Source organism: Podarcis bocagei (genome assembly GCF_964188305.1).
Source record: "Podarcis bocagei genome assembly, chromosome: 3".
NCBI lineage: Eukaryota > Metazoa > Chordata > Lepidosauria > Squamata > Lacertidae > Podarcis > Podarcis bocagei.
In genome coordinates, this window is record NC_138127.1 from 82,968,881 (window position 1) to 82,989,028 (window position 20,148).

Consider the following 20,148-nt stretch of genomic DNA (forward strand, 5'->3'; position numbering starts at 1 on the left):
CTTGACTTGGTATTGTTCTGTGTCCATGGAAGTTGTTGTATGGAGAATTATTTCATTGTGCAAGTGGTACAGCCCAGGCACAGTTTTATCACCTTTGCAAGAACCCAGTGTCCAGTTTCGAGTATGAAGTGTGCTCAAAAGTGTGCACAGTTCCCCGCAGCGTAGAACAGGAACACAGGAAGCTAGCTTATACTGAGTCAGGTCTATATAGCTCAGTATTATGTACATTCACTGTCAGTTCTCCAGGATTTTAGAAATGCCAGGGACCAAGCCTGGAAACATATGCAGGCAATGTAAATGCTCTCCCATTTAGCTATGGCCCTATCCTCACCCTACTTTCCCATTACTTTCTGTAAAAAATCCACATGCGGATTTGAGTGCCCATGGACTTCAAAATGGACTTAATCCAAAACAATCTAACAGCTAAAAACTTAAGATGTTACTTGGCAGCCATTTCCATTAATTTCTAAGGACCAATTTTCACATCAGAACCCCAGTTGAAAGAAGTGTGAACAGATTATTTGCAAATGCAACTGACTCGCAAAAAAAGTAGCATCTTAACCTGAATTTCAGGATGCTATTTAAATGCTGGCCATGTCTGAAAAATAGCTTGCAAAACCAATTCAAAGCTGGGCCTGATATGTAGCAACAGGAAAATAAAGCGCAACTGTATGCACCCAATCTCTTTGGCGTAGCTGAAGGGGACTCACTATATCATAGCCAATGTGTTTAAGACAAACATAAGGCAATAGCAGCAAGTGCATTTTTTTCATTGAAGAAGAAGCAAGTTGCTGCTAAGAGGACCTATTATTTTATATCTACCAAAATAATTAGTTTTGTTTGCTAAAATTAAGGCTGTAACTTGGAGCAAAGCTATCCTAATCCGCTGTGCTACTTTTACAACAGATTTCTCAGGGTTTTAATGGCAACAAACAGGAAACTCGGTAAGGCATGTTTTAATTAAAAACTTTATTATTTTCATTTTCATTACAATTCACAGTTTATGCATGGCAAGAGAACCTTTCTTACCATGTCAACATTCAGAACACTGTGCTGGGAGAAATGGTGGGGAGGGGCCTTCCTTTTGATGAGCCTGGCCTGGTCATAGTTAATGGAACTTTGCTGATTTGAGATGTACACTCTCAGTAACTCTTCATTGATTGCTATTTACATTGATAACTTAGATTTGTTAGAAAAGAAGATGAAGCATCCGTACATTTAACATTCATAGTTCATAATGCTATTCAATAATCAGACAGAATGGATTTGTTACTTGAATTGTGTCCAATTGAAGTCCCATTTGGCTTTAGATAATCAGAGCCTCAATGCAGGCCTCAAACAGCTCTACAGATGCAAGCCTCTGATTTCGACGAAGTTTGCACCATAGTGATGCTTTGAGGATCAGGCTGCCTATTAATCTCTTAAGGGGTATTATATTTGTTTTATATACAGCCAGGATGAAATAGAATAAAACGGTGAAGAAAAATAAAAGACAATCCATTCCGTTATTTAAAAATCCTGCATTCCTTCTGAATCTTGCACACACTTAGAAACAAAAGACACAAGAGGCTATAAAATTAATGTTTTTCCCCCTCTTTAAAACAATTAAAGAAATCCCAAGGATTGGTTTCAGATCTGTGTATCAGCCTATTCTACCCAAATATTCAATTATATTCAGATTGTGCTATTGGTCAACTGTTTTTCACGCCTGCATTTGTGTTCAGATACCGTCTATATTCTCGATGTAGAAAGTCACAGTGATGCCAGTTTCAGCTGCATTCCCACTTTTAATCCCAGCTCCAGAATGGGCAAAAGCGTATGATGTAACATTCAGGAAAGCAATCAGCAGGCAGGATCCCTGTGCTAAAATAGCGTATGGCATGACGTGGCTAAAACAATGAAAATTTCAAATCCTTATCTGCCAGCAGCATGGTGTTTAATAGAAATGCTGTTAATTCAGGATTGTTTCATGTTGATTCTGTGTAAAATGAGTCTTTTGATTGCACCAAGTTAATCTTACCTATCAAATTGGTTAATAATACAAAACTGAAGATTTTTGGTATATGATGCATGGGACTGAACTGCCAACTGCGGCTTAAGTAATGAGACCTGAAATGGATCCATGAGTTCTACAGGTCTGTTGAGTGTACATACTCTGCACCTGAGTAATAAAAAAAGAAAAGAAACCTACTTGCAGGGAGACACCTTTTGCAACCCTGGTAATTGCAGTGCCTTTAAAGCTAGACTTAGAAGTGGTGCTTTGATGTTTTTGGATTTGGCATCAGTTTCTTAATGCTGGTATCCTCAGCTTTAGACACCCTTAAAACATGATTGTTATGGTCTAGATGAAATATCAAAATGAGATAATGTTACTCATGCAAGAACCAACCAACAGACGAACAAACAAAAAACCATTATGAGAGTTATAGAGGTTCTGTTTCTTTAAAAGATAAGGCACTGACAAAAATTTCTTAGGTAAAAGGCTGCATAAGATTTTCTTGCCATTTACATATAGATTGTAGTCCGTACATGGTCCGTTCCTAGGCTTGGTAAGGTAGACCCTGAAAAGTTTAAGGACTGATCCCTCAAAGCTACATTGTTAACCTAAACCAGCAGTATTCATTCTTAACGCCTTATGGCACATTAGGAGAGATGAAGAAACAGTCTGGGCACAAAAAAGGCATCAAACATTGCTTGTTCCAGCATTTGTCAATGACAGAAGTGCCATTCATTTTGTGTCTTTCAAGAGATACGATGGTGACTCTGAATCCTTATTGTGGGTGGATTTCTGTTGGAATTCATGCACATGATAAAAATAATGCTATTAGCATCAGTTATGGACAAGGGGGGGAAATATCAGGAACTACAAGGTAAAGTCTAAACCGTAGGCTTCTTCTTATTAAAAGATCAGGATTCAAAGTCAGTGCTACTTAATGTTTTCAATGACAGCAATCTCTTCTGCTGCACAGTGAGGAGTCAAGCCATTCATATAAATGCTGTCCGTCTTTGTGATGGCAGGCAAGAGGTCTTTCTCGCTGGTGAGGTGGTTGACAGACAAGGTTCTCTTGCAAGGAGTCAGGTCTTGGCTGTGGTTCACTGCCATTTCTGCAGAGAGCTTCCTTTTGATGGAGGTAGCCCGCTGGAACTTGTCGTAAATCTCCACACTCAGGCGTCTACGTGTTTCTTTGAACTCTGCCGTGACATTGGCTGTCCATTCAGCTGCATGAGCTCTGAACTCTCCCACCTAAAGAACAGAGGGGAGAAGGGGGGAGGGGGGAGAGATAGAAAGAGGGAAAGATTGGGAAAGAGAAAGGGGAGAAAGATAATGTCACTTTGCACTATAAAAATCCATGCATCTATTAAATCTCCATAGGAACAAAAGTTGACCATAGGCTGACAAAGAGCAGCTGCCCATTGGCACACTTCCTCTGTGCCCACAAATACTCCCTTTGATTGATGCCCAGATTTCGCATTATTTTGTTTCAGTGGAAGAATTTAGCTGCCATCTTCCTGATATAATAAAAAGGACACATAGCAACAGCTAAAAAACCTCCACAGCTAAAACATTTCACAGCTCTTTTTATAATTTTATCTAGGCCAGTGAGGTGAAATTGCCTTTAAAAATTAAGCCTCGACAGCTGAGAGGATCCCAGCTGCACAGGGAGCACTGAATTCCCAGCAATCCAGAGCGTGTGTTATGTGTTGTTACCAGGGGAGCTGTCGTGGTTATTTATGGACACCCTGGCAGTATGTGTAATGATCCCTGTGAGACTCGACACAGGCGTTTCTAAATTTAGATGGAAAGGGCTTTTAAAAGAAAAATTTCAGCTGTCGCTGTTCTGTTTTTAGTGCACGTTCAAACTGAGGATTAATGCAAGTGACAGTTTTAGTCAAGTCAGCAGAATGATTGCCAGTCTCTCCCTCCACTGCAGTAATAAGATTACTACGTGAAACTTGCAAGAGTGGTAGAATGAAGTGATCACTAACACTTTCAAATCATGCATATATGTATATCCCAGGGTGCAGGCATAATGATAAGTGTGGAAACTCATTTCTAAAAGTAATGTGAGCTAATATTTCTCTTTTGTACAATTTGAGGCTGCTATATGTGGGTGGGGAGATATACACACACACACACACACACACACACACACACACACACACACACACGATCTTGGTCTTGCGGCTAGCCACTTGCGCTGATGTTTTTTGCATTTATTATTTGAAATATTATTATTTTATATATTTATTTATATTCTGCTTTTTCCCAAATGTAATTGAAAGGAACATGCAATATATTTAAAGTAAAACAACAACAACATGACAGCAATCAATCACTACCAACAAATCAAAGCCATCAGTGATTAAAACTGGCTGAAACTGCCAAAGGTTTAACAGCCAAAGGATCAACAATCAACTATCAGATTTAAGGTATAAGGTAGCTTCCTAGGTTTCTTCCTAAGGGCTTTATATACGGATGGCAACACTTTAAATCAGGCCTGGTAACAAATTGGCAGCCGGTGCAGGCAAATGGAGCAGAGGTGTAATATGCTGACAGGGTCTCATGCCTGTCAGCAATTGTGCTGCAGCATAATGCACTAGTTGCAGTTCCTAGACCAAGAACAAGAGACACCTCAGTGAAGTAATCCATATGGGGTGCATTGCAGTAAAAGTTGCCAGTACCAGATGATTGCATTCTTTTATTTCTTAACACCATACATATCAATCACTCTCACTTTCTGTTTTTGCAATAAACTTGTTAATTCTTTTATTCTAATACTTGTCTCTTATCTGCTTGCTAATTCCCTGATAACTAGTGCTATTATAAGTTTCCTTGGTTCTGTGGCATGCTGCAACTCTGAGCTCAAGACCTGAAAATACATGTATTATACATGAATATCTGTGCATGCACATGCACATGTAGACAAAGACACACAGTAACACTCCTGATGAAGCCACTTGTGTACCCAAAGAGCATTGGTTCATAATAAGATATAGATTTTTATGGTCACTCCATTAAATTTGGGAGCAGATAACGCATGGGCATTTTTACTTAAAACCCATTTGATTTATTTTCATGATTCATTAAGTTTAGAAAGGAGGTGTCAGACTGCTGCTTTAATCACTTCAAAGTGAATCTCTTTATAGTAATTACTGCACTTAAATAAATTAGCCTAATTGTTGAATTTTCAGTCATTGGCTGAAGCGGAGATTAGCAAGAATGTATCTTTCGCAAAAGTATAAAAAAAATAAAGCAACGTGAATTATGAAGCATTCACTATTCAAAGTTGCATTGTCTGACCTTAAACAGAAAGAATCAGGGTTACAGATTTTGATGAACTACAATAAATTTATTGTGGAGATACCTTGCCAAAGGTGTTTTGCAGTAGTGGCCAGCGAGGTGGTGTGAATGGGGCTGCGCTGAAGACCCAGCTTCTCAATGCTGCACAATGCTACCAGTTAACAAGAAGAAAAGGCGGAAGGACAAGGCAGTGGGGGAGCTCCGCATGATGTGGGCACAGCAGGTGGAAGCACTGGATTGGCTCCATGGTTGCACCCACACCACACCAAGCTGCCCACTTCCTTGCCCTTCCCCCTCTTGATAAGTAGCAGCCATGTGCACCATTGGGAAGTCAGGAAGGCAATGTGGCTGCACCCACACAGCCTCACCAGCTGGTATTGCCTCTACCATTGAGTAGGGTGGCCACTCACATATTGCCAAGGGACCCTCTGGAATGGTGTGTGATGGGGCATGGAAGGGTTGCAGTAGGCTGAGGAAAGTCAGCTGCCTTGTGCAAGCAACGAGCCTTTCCGCTCCGGCAAAACATCTCTCGATACATGCCAGTGTGTTTTTAAATCCTATTTTCTATTCTGTATAGCATCCAGGATCATATGAAAAATTAATCAGCAGTCATACTGTTTCTTTTTCAGGTCTCCCCTCGATGGCAAATTGAGAACATGTACCTTCCATTTACAAAATTCCTTCTGTGATGGTTCCTGATTTAAAAGGGGCCAAGCATTTTCACAACTAAAGTTGCTAATAAAAGCAAACAGAAGTCAAAAGCCACACTCTAGAGAAGATTAAAAACACATTAAGTCCCTTTGAAATTAATGAGGCCAGTATCTGCACTTAATGCAGCTTGAATTTAGTGACATGGAGTCATACTTGCCAATTTCTGAACTGTTCCTTCAGGGTTCCCCCAGTACCACCACTTATGCTGTTATAATGGAATGTGAAAATGTCACTGACAATCTGGACTGTTATATTTCAAGACAATGTGCAAAGCCTCCTGGATTTAGAATGAGATGTTATTAGACTTGCTTTGTTTTGGATACCACCTTTCTTCTCTGTCACCATCCCATACCTGAGTTCAGGCCAGATCTTGAACTGAACATCCTGAACTGACCCCTTATTTTGTTGTTGCTAAAGAACCAGTTGGCTATGCAGCAGGAACTATTCACAAACTCTGCAAACTGCTTGGTCACACATCCAGGAGATGACAGAAAGTTACATCTCCCCAAATTACTGTACAATTGGAGGAGGGGGCATGTTCAACAATCTATATTCACACCATTTGTATAGATGGCTTTGCACTCAATGGGTCTCTGAAAAACTCCAAAAGCGCTGGCACTCCTCATCACATTGCAATAACATGCAAAGCAAAGTGTATGGGCTCCACCCTTGCAAACTGTCCATGTCTTCTTTCAACATGGAAATTCTGTAGGGTGTGGTACCAAAAGCACAATTTCCCTAGGTGATCTAAGGTCTATAAAGGGGAAGGTGGTTTCTCAGGTAACTTGGTCCAGATCTCAAGCAATCTAAGTTTTTAGTCATAAGGTACCTCTGAGGCCTGTTTCCTGATTACCTTCTGTAAGTTTTCATAGCAATTTTTGTAATAAAATGGAGTTCAGGTGTTTTTGGTGGTGCCTTTAGGCAGAAGTAACTCACAGAATAAAAAGGTGATAGGGATTTAGTGCAGCACACTATTAAGGCACTCCCATTTCCTTTTGATTCTTGGGTTACTTGTATATATAGTGGTGTCATCCTTCTCTATTGCAACTGATTGGAGAAAGTTGGCATCACAGTTGCTGGAAGTAACAATGAGCAAGACTATTGCTCTGGACTCTAATTCTTCTGTGCCCTCAAATGCACTCAAAGAAAATGTTACCTTTTCAAAATACAAGTGGCTTTCCCATGTATTGCTAAAGACATAAGCTCAAAAGGTTACTGATGGAGGGCTGCACAATTTTCAGACTGCCAGAGCTCATAAGCAACAAGCTCTTGTAATTAAATTCCTCCTCCTCTTTATAACAATGTTTTGGTGAGAGTTCAGCTTCCTTTCCCCCCCTGAGGTATGACATTTTCTCATAGTACACTCAATTTTACCTTAATTTGTAGCGTAGAAGTCAGTCTGTAGCTGATGCTAAGTGATTGAAATGCCAGTTGTTTGGGATTTTGTACTGAAGACCCAAACATTTGTACATGCATATCATACAACAGCAAGGGCAATCTAACTTCTTTCATTGAACCTCTTTTGGTTTATTAATGATACAGAATCCGGTACTAAAATTATTTATGTCCACACATAAAAACACACACGCACACTTTATTCTGGAAAATATTTTCTTTACAGACATGTTGCTACTCTCTAAAAACTGGGATGAATGATTGGAGTTGAAATATATATTTAAATAAACATATGTGAGAAGAACTTTCTGAAAGCATATTAGCCAGTGTTCTTAAAGCCACAAACATGAGTCTGACCAAACTGCGGGAGGCAGTAGAAGACAGGAGTGCCTGGCGTGCTCTGGTCCATGGGGTCACGAAGAGTCGGACACGACTAAACGAATAAACAACAACAACAAAGAGAGTTTATAATGTACAAGTGGCTTCAAATCTAAATAACAGGGGCAAATGTAAGTACAAGGCATGCTTCAAGTGATTTAACCTTCTAAAATCTAAGAGCAGAATGTTCTTTACTGTCCGTATGGAATTGTCTCCCCTGTGTCCTGTCCAGTGTATAAGGGAAGTAGGAGACCATTTTCAGGCAGAGAGTCAGATCCAAAAGTAGCTAAATCTTCCAATCCAACGTCCATAGCAGATCTGATGTCTGTTACAAGCAGTATGACTTGTATTGGTGCTAAATGCTGAATGCAAGCCACATCTGAAAAGGAATAATCAGGAGGTGCCTGACTGTTCCTTTGCAGTTGTCTGTCCTGGGCTTGATGTCCTATGTCATTACTCGAGTGGCCGGTGGGCATGGCCTAGTCACACAGCCTTGTGTGCCTAACAAAACTGTCCTAAATGAACAACTGAATGAAGTAACTCATAGGCTGAAGACATCCTTGTTACAAAATGCATATGATTTTCAATGTGAAGTTTGAGATGCTTTCAGTGTACTGAACTCCCTCTTTTATAATTTCTAACAATTATGACTAATGCATTGTCTGAAGCTCTGAAATCATTTTTGCTGATGTAGTTGTCAGTTATTTAAAAATAAAACTTCCCATTAACCTCCTGAGGATACAGCAGTCTAACTAGAAAGAATAATTTAAGTGTCACATTATCCATGCAGAAGACTAGAGTACAGAATGTTTTGTCTTTCCTTTCAAAAATCTTTTTTCAACATCTCAGGAGCTGCTAAGTTTGCCTCTGTTTCTGAAAACAGATGGGCTCAGATGGAATCACTAGAAAGCAGGGTGATTGCTGGGGTACTTGTGCCAATTTATTGTTTGGCTAGGAAAGCTGTTCCACTTTTAGTTCACTTGTCTTTGAAGACTGCCAGCGAGATGAATTTCTGAAAAAACTGAAAATAGCAGGACACTCCAAGGTCTTTTAAAAAGTTTCCAGCTCTTTTGGTTGCAGACAAAAGCATAAAATTATGACTTCAATAGGGCCTAATGGTTCAGAAAGCAAATAAAGGAACCTGTGTTTCTTTTAAAATCCATCTGGGTGATTATGAGGGATGGGAATAAATTTCGAACACACAAGCTAACCATCTATTGCTTTACTGATGGTCAAGTAGGTCCCTGAACACTAATGTTCCATCAAGAACCCTCTTGTTCCTCTGATGAGGTTACTATGAACAAAAGGCTGTGGGTTTTGTTCAATACACGAATAAGCCATCCAGTTTCCTGGCTGATTCAGACTCCATAATTCCAAAACTTCCACACATTTCCACTTTCTTTCTGTTGTTATTTGGAGAATAATCCTTCAAGTTTGAAAGGAAAGGAGAAGAAGCAGGCCGCCCCAATAATCTAACTCCAATGCTTACCCTACACTCACACCCAAAACTTGCAGCAGAATGATGACCCACATGCTTACTTCAACATCTCTTCCCTAAATCATGGTGATTGGAGTGCACTGTGATTAAAAGTGGCACCAGTCCATCAAAATGAAAGGTATGCAAACCTCTCCATCCCCTTCGCTCTTGAGCTCTGGGTGTTTCCCCAGTCAGCTTGGTTTCGATTCACAAAAAAATTAAAGGTCGTGGGAAATGACTGCATTTAAGCTTATGAAAAAAGGAGGCAACTGAGAAGATTAGGTAGTCTCTGCTCCATCTCACTATGCCTTATTAATGGCACAATCTGACTTCATAACCTGAAAAGCCACCCCAAATCAACCCTAGTTGCCTGGTTATTTGGGGTACACAAACAGCCACTCCTGCTAATCACAGTCCTCAGGGACTGGGCAGAGATAGACGTCACCTGGAAGCAGCAATAAGCAGTGACTTGAAAGCAGATACCTGGCTCAAAGGTGATGTATGACAAGGAAAAGAAGCGGTAAGGCAGGAAGTTGACCAGATAAATGAACTTCAGTACTATGGACAGCTCCTTATTTAGGAAAAAACCACCACCCTGTTCTGTAAATCTCTGGAGAAGAACATAGATAGGCCTGTGGTATGTCAAAATACCATTCCCTTAAAGATAAAGGTAAAGGGACCCCTGACTGTAAGGTCCAGTCACGGACGGCTCTGGGGTTGCGGCGCTCATCTTGCTTTACTGGTTGAGGGAGCCGGCGTACAGCTTCCGGGTCATGTGGCCAGAATGACTAAGCTGCTTCTGGCGAACCAGAGCAGCACATGGAAACGCCGTTCACCTTCCCACCAGAACGGTGCCTATTTATCTACTTGCACTTTGTGCTTTCAAACTGCTAGGTTGGCAAGAGCAGGGACCAAGCAATGGGAGCTCACCTTGTCGCAGGGATTTGAACTGCAAACCTTCTGATCGCCAAGCCCTAGGCCTGTGGTTTAACCCACAGCTGGCCTTTAATCTAGTACACCTCTGGAATTCTGTCATCTCCTGGAGAGTCTATTGTTGTCTCAGTCAAGAGAGAATAAATGAATATGGAGTCTTGGGCAATTGAAAGGTTGGCTCTTCGGATAACTCAGATGATCTGGTCTACTAGTGCCAAATTCACAATGATTGGGGGCTCTTCTTCTGTACTGAAGTCCATAATCTGATGTCCCTAAAAAAGGCTATTTCCTATCTCTGGGGGCCATGTTACCAGGAGCTCCTGGAGCTCCAACTTAACAAGTAGTTGTACCCACCCTGTGGATTCCCCTAGGGCCAGATGCCAAAGAGATAAACAATTATGTGATTTTGGGGAGACATGTGAAGGCAGCCCTGTTTCAGGAAGCTGTTAATGTTTGATATTGTGCCGTGTTCTTTTCCACTCTGTTGGAAGCTGCCCAAAGTTGCTGGGGAAACCCAGTCAGAGGGTTGGGGTACCAGAAATAAATTACTAAATGGCATATGCAATGGCTGCAATATGCAGCTCATTGGTTCACCATGGAGGTAAACTGCATTTTGCAACCTCAGCATAGGTAAAAAAGGTAAAGGGACCCCTGACCATTAGGTCCTGTCGTGACCGACTCTGGGGTTGCAGCGCTCATCTCACTTTATTGGCCAAGGGAGCCGGCGTACAACTTCCGGGTCATGTGGCCAGCATGACTAAGCCACTTCTGGCGAACCAGAGCAGCACACAGAAACGCCGTTCACCTTCCCGCCGGAGCAGTACCTATTTATCTACTTGCACTTTGACGTGCTTTCAAACTGCTAGGTTGGCAGGAGCAGGGACCGAGCAATGGGAGCTCACCCCGTCACTGGGATTCGAACCACCAACCTTCTGATCGGCAAGTCCTAGGCTCTGTGGTTTAACCCACAGCACACAAATTCTAACAACAACAACAACCCTGGACTGAGCCCCACTCACCCAGAATAGCTCTTTGATAAATATGGAGGGGAAGGAGAATAAACTGTTTTTCCAGTGAAGAGTTGCTTGAGCATCAATGTCTTACTCAGTTTGCTTTTGTGTGTTCCTGTCAACATGGGAACTAGGTAACTGAGGATTATCTGCTCCCATATGAATCTGTCCAATAACCAATATCTTCTTTTGATACCTTTTGTCTTGAGTCCAAACTTCAGGAGTCAGACATGTGGCAACTGGAGAGAGTTTTCTGTACCCTAGTAGCAAAATACCTTTCCAAGAGACATTTGTCTGGCACCCATTCTGAATTGTTTTAGGTGACAGGTTAAAACTATTTGATGTAATGAATTTCAGTGCTGCTTTTGAGATATTCATTGTGTTCTGATGGTTTAGTGAGATTGTAACTGGTAATTGTATTGTATTGCATTTTATTGTATTTAATAATTGTATTGTATTGTATTGTATTGTATTGTATTGTATTGTATTGTATTGTATTGTATTGTATTAGAATTGTATTGTATTTTAATGAAGTTGGGTGATATCAAATGTTATTCATACATGGTTGGCTATCACCCAGGGGCATTAAAGAAGTTACAATTTTTTAAAAAATGTAAAGGCTATGTATAAATTCATTGAATAAAAATACAATAGCCTACAGCATATCACATGCAGAATTACTGAAAATTCACCACTACTACCCCTTCTTAACACAAAGCATTTTTTGGCATTTTAAATGCGCTCTCATGTGCAATTCACCTCTCATTGAAATCAATGACAAAGTTCTCAGGGCTAAACTACTAATGATATCAAAATGGATAAACTGAAGTGTGGGAGTGGTGTTATAAGAATTTTAAAGCATACAGCATTGCATTTCTCTAACAGTAAAATGTAAAATGTTTGAAAACATTGTTCCCATTATTCTTAAAAAGGCTATTTTTAAAAAGGACATTTGGGTTATTTCCCTTCAGACTTGTTCATGAGATTAATATAGTGTTGGTGGCTGATCTCACATATGATACAGACATCAAAGAGCAGAAGTTAATATATGCCTAAATGCTCAATATTCTTCATCAAGGAGCATAACTTTTAATGTTCCAGCTACACAATACACACTATTACTAAATACCAAAAGACAGAGTATGTCTTATGTTTGGCAAGAGCCTTTGAATAGAAATTCATATTCAGGAATTAATATACTGTATATAATATAACACACACACACATTCAACCCCTCTGCCTGCCCCAGAACCCAGAGTTGCAAAAAAGTCAAACCCTGCTTCGTGACCTCCTTGGCTGGATTGTGTCCGTGAACTCTGATAACACTTAGCTAGAGAATAAGGAGTGTCTGCAGAAAGTAGCCTACTGTATAAGGGCAAATTTTGCATGTGTTGCTCTTCCTACTTTATGCTCCCAACACCTAAAAAAGATTGTCCACAAGGGAGCGTGGCCCTCAAACAGACAAAGTTCCTCTACTTCTGACCTAAGATAATATCATCCTTGTCAATGATAATAATGAATGAAGTCCAATCTCCATGCTACTTACTTTACAGTATTACAAAATGGAGGACTACATGATTTGAAAACTGCATATTTAGGAAATGAGGCACTCCGCTGCCTCTGAAATTGAGCTTCATCAGAAATCTCATTCCAGCTAATTAAGCTTCTTGATCTTAGCATATTTTTGATAGGCAATTGAGTGACCAATGTGTGTTGTACAGCCCTTGATTGCCCAGGAAAATGAACTACAAGGTACAACGCCTATTGAAACAAACCAATGGGCCACAATATCAAAAGAGCAAATTGGTGCTTGAGTAATTGAATAGTGTAATAAAGAACATGAAACCCCTGAGAGGGAGTAATGCTAAAAATGAATGCTAGAGACATGAGGCTGCCATAACATATGGACTACATTCGTGTTGTTTAGTAACAAACAGTCTTACAAGCAATAAATGTTTTATTATATATTCATTTGCCTCTCTCTTCTGCACTTGTGAACGTAAGGAAGATTATATTAATGTTTCTCAGACTTCTCATAAGCAAGGCACACTTTTTCTGTTTTGAGATGGAAAGCACAATTCACTGTTACACCTAGGGTGGTTTACTTTTACAAGGTGTAAATATTACCCATCCTCAGAGGAGCCTACACCATGATTGGAAGCAAGCAAGCTAAAGCTAAAAATTTGTGACAGGCAGCTTCCTCTGAGGAACGGATAATTGAGGTGCATTTCTCCTTTAGGAGTGATTGAAGAGTCCAGTCACAGTGGATATGAAGACTTAATAGAATTATATGTGCTGTGTTGAGGTTGACTGAAAGGAGACCATGCCAGAGCAATGAATCATGAAGATAAACAACAGGTGTCCTCTTGTGTTTTTACATGATTCCCGACTTCCCAGCCAAACCTTAGCCTTTTATCTCTCAGTGATTTCCATAGGCAAGAGTTCATTCTTCCACAGAAATTTAATGGTGCTTAAAATCCTACCAAACATTTGCTTGTCCCTTCACAGGGAAAAGAGTCCACTGCGTATGTCTGGCCACAGCTGCTTCTGGATTGCTATCTTTCTCTGTGTGTGAAATTTCTTGCTTTTATTCAAAGACATACATGAGAGTGGCAAGACGCTTTATTTTCAGAAGGAAACAGAGCTGACCTAACTGTTAAAAGCCCTTCTCCACATACACAATGGTCACCACCAGTTTCCTAAGTAGCAAAGCTGGGTCCAGGAGTACCCAAGAGTGAACTCCTCTTCTGGCAGTGCTGAGCCCTCCAATAGCTTTACAGTAAAGGAAAATAATCTCAGAACGACCCAGGCAATCCAGTTGTGTGCTTCCTCAGCAAAAATCGCACCACTTTGCTTGGCTGCTCCACCATCCCTTCTTGGTTAACTGACTTCTTGATAGCAGAATTTAACCCTTAAGTCACACATGGAATGATCTCAGCTGTTGCACTTCCAACATGATTGTTCTCAGCAACTTTACTGCTACACACTGTTGCCAAGCTCCCTGTCTTGTGTTCTTCCTTCTCTACATTCATCCAAGTCACCTTTTGCTTCTAGCTACAAGAAACTAAAGAACACGGGGCTGCTCTCATGAAGACTATGATGATGTTTGCAAGCTATTTGGAGTTGGGACCAGCAATATTTAATAGTATTGCAGGATAAAGAATCGACTCCCCTTTCACCAAAAGCGAAAGTAAATTCTTCAGTGACTGCCAAACACAATTGCAACAAAGAATCCTATATTGGCAGGGCACATAGGAAATATATATAAAAAGAGCTTGTTTTATGTGCTGTCTGGGAGCTTGCAAGGCAGAAAAGCTTCTGCCTACAAAAGAATACAAATGCTCCAGCAAAATAAATCAAAATACTTTTATGTAATTTCCTTCTTTTAAAAAAAAATCCTCCAAGGTAGCATGTTAATGCAATGCATTAGAGCTTCCCGGCAACACAAAAAAATCATAGAATTTACTCTGTACTTACTGCCAACAATAGTTCCAAAACCATTGTGATGAATGGGTTCGTTTATTGCAAGTGCTAGTGTTCTGGATTAAAAGAATGCCAAATGGGTCTAGGCATTTCAAGAGGAAATAGATATATATGATTTACAGCAGAAAGTTTGCTGTGGTACCTTAACTTCATAAAATCGGAATAAAAGGGGGAGGGAGTCCACATGAAATCCATTATGTAACAGTATCTTGCTTTAGTCAAGGAAACATGAACTAAAGCACAATATGCTTTTCATTTCTGTAGAAACAGTGAATACACTTGTTTAGACTGCAAAAGTGAGAAAGATAATGATGTGAAAACACATTTGTTACAGTTGCTGAACAAACTAGGTTTGGCACAGTTTTGTGTTATAGTCCCTTCTCAAGTAGTAGTGCACTGAGTAGACAAAAGAAAAGTACTGTAATTGAAGCACTTAATGTACCTAAACACATTCTTTCCTTTTTAAGGGTCAGAGCACACATTTAACTGACTAAGGATATTAATCAACACAGTGGCTGGTTTACATTTATCTCCATTCTGGACAGCACAGTTTTTAGACTGTATGCCCTTTGGGGTAGAATTTCTTGTTTAAATTGTGTATGTAGCCATGTACGCTGATGGCGCTATATAAATAAATGTTTACAACAACAACAACAACAACAACAACAACAGTAAGAACTACTTATCACATGGATCACTACCATCACACTGTGAGTTTCTATGCCAGGAGCAGGGAACCTCTGACAGAAAGCACTCAACATGGCACCCCATTCCAAGCAGCCTGCCCATGTGAAGTGTAACTTTTGGTCCAGCAACAATTAATGTCATGCTATGTCTTATTCAACAATGACCATAGAAGGAAAAATAGCTGTACATAGGGTCCTTAAAGGAAAGGGGCAATAATTTAGGAGTGTAAGAGTCCAGTTGGATCAGATGAGAGAGAGAGAGGTAGTGGGATATATTTTTTTTCTATGCCACAGTGTCACTTTTAGAAAAAAGACAGCTTGTGAATATTATGTTAGAGCTTTATTAAAAAATATGTATAATAAGATGGGCTGCACCTCACAACGGTTGGGAGGAACGTTTTTGCCAAAAATCTCAGAAACCTCATCAGGAGGGCTTTAAACTGACTAATGTGGGGGAGGGAGACAGTGCTCCTGAAGGTAGGAGTCTATCAACTGATGAAGATGATCATCCAAATGTCATAGACCAAATGGAGCAAACAGCACACAGACCTAGTGGTGGGAGGAAAAAATCCTTAAATAAGAGACACGGGGGAATGATTAATGGACTTCAATGTCTGTACACTAATGCGCAAAGCATGGGAAATAAACAAGATGAGCTTGAGCTCTTCGTACAGCAAACTAAATATGACATAATAGGCATCACTGAAACCTGGTGGGATAAGTCCCACGATTGGAATGTAATAATGGGGGGATACAATCTATTTCAGAGAAACAGACCAGACAAGAAAGGAGGAGGAGTGGCGTTATATGTCAGGGATGTGTATACCTGTGAAGAGATCCAAGATTTAGAACCTCAAAGCCAAAGTGAGAGCATTTGGGTCAAAATTAAGGGAGAGAAGAATAACAGAGACCTCATTGTGGGAGTTTACTATAGATCCCCAAGCCAAACGGAGGACATAGATGATGCCTTCCTGGAACAGATGGCCAAGTATGCAAAAGGAAGGGAGATAGTAGTAATGGGGGACTTCAATTACCCGGACATTTGTTGGATGTCAAACTCAGCCAAGAGCATAAGGTCAAACAGATTCCTCACTGGCCTTGCAGACAACTTCATTGTTCAGAAAGTGGGAGAAGCAACAAGAGGAACAGCCATTTTAGATCTGGTCCTAACCAATGTTGATGAGCTGGTTAGTGGGGTAGAAGTGGAAGGATCATTAGGCGCGAGTGATCATGCTCTTCTGAAGTTTACTATACAGCGGAAAGGAGCAGCCAAGCATACTAGGACTCAATTTCTTGATTTTAAGAAAGCCGACTTCATAAAACTTAGGGAAGTGCTGGGTGAGATCCCATGGACAGTAATACTAAAAGGAAAGGGAGTTCATGATGGCTGGGAGTTTGTTAAGAGGGAGATAGTAAAAGCACAACTTCAGGCAATACCAATGAGACGGAAACATGGAAGGTGCCTAAAGAAGCCAGGGTGGCTATCTAAAGAACTTTTAACTGAGTTAAGATTAAAAAAGGATGTGTACAAAAAATGGAAAAGGGGGGAAACCACCAAAGAGGAATTCAAACAAATAGCCAGCACATGTAGACACAAAGTCAGAAGAGCTAAAGCACAGAATGAACTCAGGCTTGCTAGAGAGGTTAAAAGCAACAAAAAAGGCTTCTATGGGTATGTTCGTAGCAAAAGGAAGAACAAAGAAACAGTGGGGTCACTCAGAGGAGAAGATGGTGAAATGCAAACAGGGGACACAGAAAGGGCTGAACTCCTCAATGCCTTCTTTGCCTCAGTCTTCTCCGATAAGGAAAACAATGCCCGACCTGAAGAATTTGGAGCAAATGATTCAGCAAAGGAAACACAGCCCAGAATAACTAAGGAGATAGTACAAGAATACTTGGCTAGTTTAGATGTATTCAAGTCTCCAGGGCCAGATGAACTGCATCCAAGAGTATTAAAAGAACTGGCAGATGTGATCTCAGAACCACTGGCAGTCATCTTTGAGAATTCCTGGAGAACAGGCGAAGTCCCGGCAGACTGGAGGAGGGCAAATGTTGTCCCTATTTTCAAAAAGGGGGAAAGAGAGGACCCAAATAATTACCGCCCAGTCAGTCTGACATCAATACCAGGGAAGATTCTGGAGCAGATCATTAAGCAAACAGTCTGTGCGCACCTAGAAAGGAATGCTGTGATCACCAATAGTCAGCATGGATTTCTGAAAAATAAGTCATGTCAGACTAACCTGATCTCGTTTTTTGACAGAATTACAAGCCTGGTAGATGAAGGGAATGCAGTGGATGTAGCCTACCTTGATTTCAGCAAGGCATTTGACAAGGTGCCCCATGATATTCTTGTAAAGAAACTGGTAAAATGCGGTCTTGACTATGCTACGACTCAGTGGATTTGTAACTGGCTGACTGACCGAACCCAAAGAGTGCTCATCAATGGTTCCTCTTCATCCTGGAGAAGAGTGACTAGTGGGGTGCCACAGGGTTCTGTCTTGGGCCCGGTCTTATTCAACATCTTTATCAACGACTTGGATGATGGACTCAAGGGCATCCTAATCAAATTTGCAGATGACACCAAACTGGGAGGGGTGGCTAACACCCCAGAGGACAGGATCACACTTCAAAACGACCTTGACAGATTAGAGAACTGGGCCAAAACAAACAAGATGAATTTTAACAGGGAGAAATGTAAAGTATTGCACTTGGGCAAAAAAAATGAGAGGCACAAATACAAGATGGGTGACACCTGGCTTGAGAGCAGTACATGTGAAAAGGATCTAGGAGTCTTGGTTGACCACAAACTTGACATGAGCCAACAGTGTGACGCGGCAGCTAAAAAAGCCAATGCAATTCTGGGCTGCATCAATAGGAGTATAGCATCTAGATCAAGGGAAGTAATAGTGCCACTGTATTCTGCTCTGGTCAGACCTCACCTGGAGTACTGTGTCCAGTTCTGGGCACCACAATTCAAGAAGGACACTGACAAACTGGAACGTGTCCAGAGGAGGGCAACCAAAATGGTCAAAGGCCTGGAAACGATGCCTTATGAGGAACGGCTAAGGGAGCTGGGCATGTTTAGCCTGGAGAAGAGGAGGTTAAGGGGTGATATGATAGCCATGTTCAAATATATAAAAGGATGTCACATAGAGGAGGGAGAAAGGTTGTTTTCTGCTGCTCCAGAGAAGCGGACACGGAGCAATGGATCCAAACTACAAGAAAGAAGATTCCACCTAAACATTAGGAAGAACTTCCTGACAGTAAGAGCTGTTCGACAGTGGAATTTGCTGCCAAGGAGTGTGGTGGAGTCTCCTACTTTGGAGGTCTTTAAGCAGAGGCTTGACAACCATATGTCAGGAGTGCTCTGATGGTGTTTCCTGCTTGGCAGGGGGTTGGACTCGATGGCCCTTGTGGTCTCTTCCAACTCTATGATTCTATGATTCTATGATTCTATGATTAGAACTCATGCACTACCCAATGAAGTTGGTTGGCAGCATATTTAAGCTGGATGAATGCATAATTAATTTATAGAATTGAATACAGTTCTGGGGGACAGGTCTGTTGATGGGTATTAGCCTCCAGGCTAATGGAATAAATGGAAATTTGCCTCTGAATGCCAGTTGCTGGGAGGTAAACAATGAGAGAGGGCTTCCCAGAAGCATCTGCTTGGCCACTGTTGAAACACAATGCTAGAGTAGAGTAGGTATCCAACACGGTTTTGCTCAAGTTCTTTCTTATATCCATCTACTTCAGAATCCTTTTCTAAACACTGGCCAAACGGATGTTTCCAGGAACTCCACAACAAGCCATTCATGAAAGCAACACCCCCTTCTTGTTGTTTGTCCCCAGCATATGTTATTCAGCAATGTTTTTTATTGGTATACAAAATAGCATTTAAAGGGCAAAATATTTAACTTAATGCAAACACGTGCACACAATGTAGTTTTTGTGACTCACTTGTCTCTCTTTTCTTTCTGCCTTAGTATAGCTTACTACTCATGAGGTGGGGTATGTGGACACCATGCGACCAGCTGAAATCTTGATCAATTTCCATTCCAGGATACAAGTACCAAGATACTCTCAAAGCATGATGACACAGATTTGAGAGTAAAAACCTGATAGGGGGCATTGCCAGATTATCAGAGGCCAGGTTAAGGAATTAAGACAGAAAGAGCAATCTAGAACTGAAAGCAGGTAAGTGATGCAAAAGGAGTAGAATAGCCTAAAAGTGGACTGTATCCAAAGTAGGACTAAGTTCCATCAGCACAACGATTTACACTTGCACAACCTAACTTTTCCACCTTTCCTCCCTCTTTGCCCCCCAATCTGTTCTAGGTCCACCACCACCCCATCCTCTGGAGCAGATTTGAGGAGACAACATTCCATTGCACAAGTATAAATCCTTCCGTTAGTGGATTAAGAGCACCAGATATTGCCCAGTGTTTCTTCTTAATGATGAGAATGAAATAGTATCCAAATAGCCTCTAAGAATGTCTCATAGGGAATCTAGCACAGGGCCTTCTTGGTAGTGGTGCCCACCCTGTGGAATGCCCTCCCATCAGATGTTAAGGAGATGAGTAATTATATAACATTTAGGAAACATCAGAAGGCAGCCCTATATAGGGAAGCTTTTTAAGGTTTAATGTTTTATTCTGTCTCTATATATGCTGGAAGTTGCCCAGAGTGGCTGAGACAACCCAATCAGATGGGTGGGGTACAAATAATAAATTATTCTTATTGTCATCAGAATATAAGGAGAGCGCTGCTGGA

General features: G+C 40.9%; 1 protein-coding gene across 4 annotated transcripts in view; it reads right to left on the reverse strand.

The window, feature by feature from the left end:
* Positions 1-950: 950 nt before the first annotated feature.
* Positions 951-20,148, reverse strand: part of KCNK2 (potassium two pore domain channel subfamily K member 2) — a 132,776-nt gene continuing 113,578 nt past the window's right edge. For all 4 annotated transcript variants that reach the window (XM_081186076.1, XM_081186077.1, XM_081186079.1 and 1 more), the window contains exon 7: positions 951-3,244. In XM_081186076.1, coding sequence (XP_081042202.1) covers positions 2,927-3,244 — 318 coding nt within the window. In that variant the 3' untranslated portion in view covers positions 951-2,926. The remainder of the gene's footprint in view (positions 3,245-20,148) is intronic.